This window comes from Haliotis asinina, chromosome 12 (assembly GCF_037392515.1).
Source record: "Haliotis asinina isolate JCU_RB_2024 chromosome 12, JCU_Hal_asi_v2, whole genome shotgun sequence".
NCBI lineage: Eukaryota > Metazoa > Mollusca > Gastropoda > Lepetellida > Haliotidae > Haliotis > Haliotis asinina.
This window is the reverse complement of record NC_090291.1, coordinates 18,864,510-18,871,812: the sequence shown is the minus strand read 5'-3', so window position 1 is coordinate 18,871,812 and position 7,303 is coordinate 18,864,510. Positions and strand designations below refer to the sequence as shown.

At 41.2% G+C, this 7,303-nt stretch overlaps 1 protein-coding gene across 1 annotated transcript; it reads right to left on the bottom strand.

Moving 5' to 3' along the window:
* Positions 1-1,023: 1,023 nt before the first annotated feature.
* Positions 1,024-2,172, bottom strand: LOC137257405 (acetylcholine receptor subunit delta-like). Its single transcript, XM_067794738.1, has one exon. The coding sequence runs from the start codon at positions 2,170-2,172 to the stop codon at positions 1,024-1,026; it is 1,149 nt and encodes a 382-aa protein (XP_067650839.1).
* Between the last annotated feature and the right edge of the window lie 5,131 nt (positions 2,173-7,303).

Sequence of the window (7,303 nt, the reverse complement as noted above, 5' to 3'; positions counted from 1 at the left end):
CCGATTCCGTTAGTCGCCTCTTTCGACAAGCATGGTCGCCTTTTATGGCACGCATGGGCTGCTGAAGGCATATTCTATCCCTGACCTCTTCGGGTCATCAGACAATAACAGTAATAGGCAATTGTGGATAGACATTGACACAACAATGGACAAGAAAATAGTCAACAGAGGATACAAGAGTCAACAGCGCAGTCCTGGGAAGTCTGCACGTGTAGATGTGCATGTATACGTCATATTATCAATTCCCAGAGGTTCATCATAATCTATGTGGTCTATGATGAGTTAACTACGTAAGATACGCTGGGTCCGAGACACTGACCCAAAATCTGTGATTCTATTTCACAAAAGTGTAAGAATATAAATCTCTGCACTTCTAAACATCAAATGAAATTCAACATTATCGCACTGGATTTCTGGTTCATCAATTACATGGTTGTCTTGTATGTTTTGTATGCCGCCGCATACTTTGTAAAACAAATTTGGTGAATGGTTCTGTTCCAGTAGGGATGAAAAGGCTGTGTACCAGTAGACATGAAAAAGACACCCTTTTACGAACACCTGCTGTCATAACTGTGTACGTCGTCCTTTGCATATACTTTTCACAGTCATTTCACCCTTTACACCAGCATGTATTTGTCACTGAGGGTAGTAACACTTCCATTACAAATGGACCAAATTATATTAAAGATCATACAGGAAGATTTCCTTACCAATGTAACTCAACTTTGTACAAAAGTAGCTCAAACTCCTGAATTCATTAAAGACATACCGAAAACAGAATGCTGATAAGTCAATTAAAGAATGAAATTAGTTGTAAATGTAAACATCTACCCTGTATATTCGGATGATATATAAAACACGGAAGCTTTTATATCAATATTCGATAAAAGTAGAAAATGTGAAAGTACATTTCTGAAAAAGCTGATCGCTGCTGATCAATTTGCCAAATACAATGGTGAGATTTTCAACCGCTTTAAAAACACATCGAATGTCACCACAAGTTTTTTTATATTTAAAAATCTTTTATGTAAGAACAAGAACTAAGGTTATCAAAGCAAAGCCAAAGGAGAATAAAAAGAAAATACCATCCCAGAATCTGTCCAGTGACAGGTTACGTATCCATCTGCAAGCCTTCGTTCTCATATGCAGTTGTGTGGTCTGATCTTTGAGATGCTTCTCCATGTCAAGTGCGTCAGCTGCCATCACCTGCGTCAACTTCAATCCTAGATGAGCTTCATTTGACTTCACACGATCTCCATCTTTCTTGGAGCTGTTCTTGTGAGAATACACATTCTGTACTATGATGGTGCCAATGATTCCCAGAAAGCCTTGGATTTGAATCCCAACAAGGAAGAGGGATAGGTGAGGAACAGTATCAGAGGTTGAGGGCATGTTGTTGTGGATGAGGCTTAGGAAGAGAGCATTCGATACAAAGACAGACATAAGATAGCTCATCTTTTCTCCAGAGCTCGCTGGTAGCAGGAAGACGAAGCTGTTGAGGAAGGAGAGAAGACACATGGGGAAAATGAGGTTCAGAACGTGGAACAGATGCTTTCTGGAAAGGTGGACGTAAAAAACCGCAGCGTCAGGAGATGTTCCGTGTATGAACATTGATGTTGTTATGTTGTCAGTTTGCCACTCCCCGTTAGTGTCTATGTGTAGACCACCAGTGTCTGAATTGATGAATGGATGGAGAATGACATGGTATCCTTTACCACGTGAAAATGTTATGTCACATGTCTGGTTATCGAAGGGGTATCTGGACAGATCGGTCTTGCATATTGTTGATATCGTCATCATGTTCTGCCAGTACAGATAACCATCTTGGGTAATTGAGATAGGCATAGCTGTCGACAAAGCACCATCACCAACTGCTGCATTTATCACCATTACATTAGGAGACCAAATTTTATCTGGAGCGATTTCTATGGCTGAAACGTTGGGGTAATCCGAGGCATTCCAGGCAAGTGAGGCGTCCTTCCATCTCATGCACATGAATATTCTGCATGTTAGTTCTTGAGTTGAATCAACGAGATCATGAACTTGCAATGGCCCGACGGTTATATCTACGTCAATGACATTGGTCTGGGGGTCGATGGGAGCAACGCCGGAATTTAAACGGGTGTCAAGATAAGACTTCAGTTCTTTCAAACTCCCTTTAGTGTCGGCCATTACGTTGTTATTACAGGCTGATAACAACAAACCCACGAGGAACGTCATGAGATCCATTTTCTTCTACAATAGCTGCTCTCTTTCGTATTTGGAAATTCTTACCAAAGGCAACCGAGAAAGTTTTGTCACATGGTATTTATACCTCCAGTTTCAAGGATCTACATCTATATAATATTGACAATGCGAAACATCAGAACATAACTGTCTTTAGCAAAATACCATAGCTATTATCACACAAGCTTCTATTAATGCAGGGACTGGTTTCCAGCATGAAGCAAATGGAAAATGTTTGTCAACCGATATGAACTTTTACCATCAGATCCATAGAAATATTAGGATGTAAACAACTTAAGAGGTGCCATGATCACCATCGTCTAATCAATACAAAAATTACACTCATAACAGACGTCATCCATTATGTGAAATGTAGCTTGAGTATACGTCCACTCTAAATGCCATACTGAATCATCAACCATGTATTTTAGCGGGAATTCTTAATGGGCGTCCATGATAAATCACAGTGTATTGAGAGTTGTGTCAATATCAAAGAATTTCAGATTTTGAGCTATCCACCAGTGAAAGTGATCAGTGATGTGGAATACACACGTTACAGCCATTATCTATAACTGGAATATATAACATCACACAGTATTACAGCAAGAATTGCGGCAATTGTCAGGTGCACTCGTGGGGCCTTGTGTACTGTTCAAATAACAAAGTGAATACTTTCAAGATATTCTTCCACAGTAACGTGACAACGATAATGGGTATACATTTTAACGAAACCAGTCGCCTTTCTGGGGCATATTTGACCCAGCAAACACTATTGTGTGTCATGGCAGCAAGGACGCTCAAGAGCTTATGTCCTATGTGGTTATATCGGGGTATCATAAGCGAGCACCAGTAACTTGAGAGAAAGACCAAGATTCGATTCCATGCACTGGTATAATATGTGAATTCCATTTCTGGTGTCCCCTACTGAGATATTATTGGACTCTTGCTGGAGTCTTGCTGGACTGTTGTCAGTATTTAGAATTAGACTAAACTCTCAAACTTAATCTTTCCCATTTTGAATTCTGCGTGTTTTTGATACAACCTCACATACTTGAAAGATCACTCATGAAAAGCAACCACGCAACCAGTGTGGGGTAACCCAAATGTTCTTTGCACGTGTGGGAGCAAATAGGTCCTAAACACCCCACTGCTAGTCGTAAGATTTGACTGAATTGGGCAGCCTGTTTTCCGCACCCATGTGTCGGTGAAGGACTGGATTCTGATTGTTGAGAGTACTGGATCCAGGAAAACCGTCCCTTTGCCCAACACACCACTTAGACCCTAAACATGTGCTATCAGTATACTGCTTAAGACTACGTATATTCATTTTCGGAAAAGTAACATTTAGTTTAAATCAGAAATTTACGGCCTAAGGTTATTATGTATGATATTTTCCGTGGATGTTTGAAAGAATTTGGTGGCTCAAGGCCAGTCTGGTAACGTATGCCCCTTCAAGTTCGTGTTATGGGCCGAACCAGTCTGGCATTGAGTAGGTAGCTAAATGACTCTACTCGTGTCATAATCGTTCATAAATGTGTTCCCTATCAATGTCAAACTTGCTGTCGTCACGATATAAGGGTGACCTGTGAAGTTCTGGGGTAGAACAGGCCTTCAGCAACCCATGCTTGCCATTAAAAGCGACAATGCTTGATGCGACTAACGGGATCTGGTGGTCAGGCTGGCTGACTTGGATGATCGATGCTTATGCTGCCGATCACTGGATTGTCTGGTCCAGTCTTGAGTATTTACAGACCGCCGCCAACAGCTGGTATATTGCTGAGTGCGGCGTAAAACAAAACTCACTCACAATATAACGGTACCAAACCCTATTAAATGTGAATGAAATTGAATATTAAAACACCTTCGATTGCCCTTTATTATCCAGCCTGTCAAAGACATTGTCATGACCAGTGAGGCTAACCTCTTCCGCTGATGAAGTAAGGATGGAAGACGAAGTGATGCCATCCTCCCACATACCCCGCTCCATCCTTCCACATACCCCGCTCTATCCTTCCACATACCCCGCTCCATCCTCCCACATACCCCGCTCCATCCTTCCACATACCCCGATCCATCCTTCCACATACCCCGATCCATCCTTCCACATACCCCGATCCATCCTTCCACATACCCCGCTCCATCCTTGCACATACCCCGCTCCATCCTTCCACATACCCCGCTCCATCCTTGCACATACCCCGCTCCATCCTTCCACATACCCCGCTCCATCCTCCCACATACCACGCTCCATCCTTCCACATACCCCGATCCATCCTTCCACATACCCCGATCCATCCTCCCACATACCCCGCTCCATCCTTCCACATACCCCGCTCCATCCTCCCACATACCCCGCTCCATCCTTCCACATACCCCGCTCCATCCTCCCACATACCCCGCTCCATCCTTCCACATACCCCGCTCCATCCTTCCACATACCCCGCTCCATCTTTCCACATACCCCGCTCCATCTTTCCACATACCACGCTCCATCTTTCCACATACCCCGCTCCATCCTTCCACATACCCCGATCCATCCTTCCACATACTCCGCTCCATCCTTCCACATACCCCGCTCTATCCTTCCACATACCCCGCTCCATCCTTGTCAACAGAAGGAATTCAAACATAACCTGAACAGGATCTGCCATACATTGTGTGCCAATGTAGCGGCCATAAAATATACGAGTCCCATGATGGGACTCTTCTGGAAACCTTCTGACACAATGTCCTGGGCCTGGACCAGAGGGTCTTCAAGCAGGACGCTGAGGTGAGTCTCTACTAACTCCGTACCCTGATAAGTAAGCTCAAGGTTATGTTAGTCATAATATAATAAGGTTACGGATTGACAAAACACAAACTGGTGGACACAACAGTATTATTTATTCAGCTACAAGAACATGATGCGTGACTTACTTGCTCAATAGTGATGTAAGAATTTAATTTTTTTTTTACCAAAAATTGCAAGCGATTTTTATCGTTTAATTGTGATAACGCACTTTAACTTGACACCCATTACGAGTAATTCTACAAACTGTTAGTGGTGTACTGGTAAGGAATGGATATATAAATGTGGGTCATTCGTCACCTAAAACACACAAAATGGTAAGTATTAAACTTCCCTATTTTTTTACATGCATCATTTGTACTTTCAGAGATACATGCTAGAAATGTATGCACAAGTTACTCCAAAGATAGGGTGAGTGAGTTAATGTGTTACGTCACATCGGCTATGTTTCAGCCATATCGTGACGTAGTTTGACGTATATAAAGAATGCGTATATTTTACAAAAGCTGTCGTCAGAGGACAGTATAACAACTAGACTATCAGAGTTAGAATTAAAACTAGCAGGTGAAATTAAAACTAGTAGCACTATTTGGACAATACGTAATCTAAGAACATGCTCTAGATCGTCACCAACTGAAGGGAGATCACCATTCTTTGGTCCATGGGGAGTTTTGCTACCTACATTATACTCATAGTTGGATTATACTCATATAAAGTATATTAGTCCTTTAAAATATGAACAGTTTTTCTTTACACAAGTAAATGTTCCTGGGAAAGCGCCAAAATTGTGATTAAATATGCCAAATGTTTTAACGTTATCCTGAAACAAACACGGTAAGGTAATAGCTGACACCAGCTATTGAAGTACAAGTGAGTAAGTTAAAATTTACTGACACATCGGCAATATTTTCTGCCATATTTTGACGTGAACAACTAATTGTTATACATAGTAATTAATCTTAAATGATAAAACCTGTCAGGGAAGAGCAGTAAAATAGCTAGAGTATGACATATATGGATGTGAAACTGGTAATTAAGCAATAGTCCAGCTACCTGGCATTATCATTTACATCTGTAAATAATCATGTACACACAATCCAATGACCAACATCATGAGCATCGATATACGCAGTTGGGATAATTATGATGACATGTGTTAAGCAAGTCAGAGAGCCTGAAACACAAGCCCATTAGTTGCCTCTTACGACAAGCATCGGTTACTGCAGATCGATTCTAACACGGATCGTCACGGGTCTGATAGAAAAGAGGTGCGACCAAGTACTTATCAAAGCGGAGGTTTTACTACCGTAAACTGAAGACTTTAGTCGGTTATGAAACGCTCTTGACATAAGAAAGTCCAACTCTACTACGCTAAGTTAACTCCAGGAAGAATAAGAGTTATATGGACTGGAAACCCTCTTTGCAACAGATGCAACGATTCACCGTACCGTAGATACTAACAACGTCAGCATGCAGGTGAATATCCCTTTCTTGAAAACGGTGTTGGCATCTACACGTGCGATCCGTTGCAATAAAGAAGTGCTCAATCTATATAACCTGTTCCTCATCATCAGATCAACTTCTAGATGCCACTTAAAGACGATCAGTCCTGCAAGCAAGTGTATCATATTAATGACAGGGGTTGTGACTTAAAATCTTCACTCACTCACTCACTCACTCACTCACTCACAGGTGAACAGTATAGATGTATGCATAGTAATAGACAGTAGTGGACAGACGGAGAGACATCGTCCCGGAAAGTGTATGTAGACAAGAACGACTACGACTGGAAATGTAAATGCAGCAAATTTGGTGAAGACCTGTGTGAGTCATGACTGGTGAAGGTCGTATTCTAATGGCATTACATGTAATGTTGATCTTTGTGATGGACAGAATATTCTAATAATTGAAATGGTTAGACTTAGATAGACTTATGATATTTTGCAGATATTTAGTGCTCTTTGTAAGAGACATTTCTTACAGTTAACCTAACCTATATCGTCACCATTTGAGTGAAATATTCTCGAGGTGACGTTGACTTTTCACTCACGTTCTCTCAGGATCTGCTGCTGATACGTATGGATCAGAGGATGTAAATAAGATATCATTAACAATATGTAACACAACTTTGGACCATGGTGAAAAAACATAAAAACCATAATTCATAAAATATATGCGGATAAAACTAGTTTGCTTCTCATGATCAGAGGCAACAGCCGATTGAGTTTGATCAATGGCTTTGTGTGTGGGATATTCTTTATAAAATTGCTATCAGATAGATAATGAATA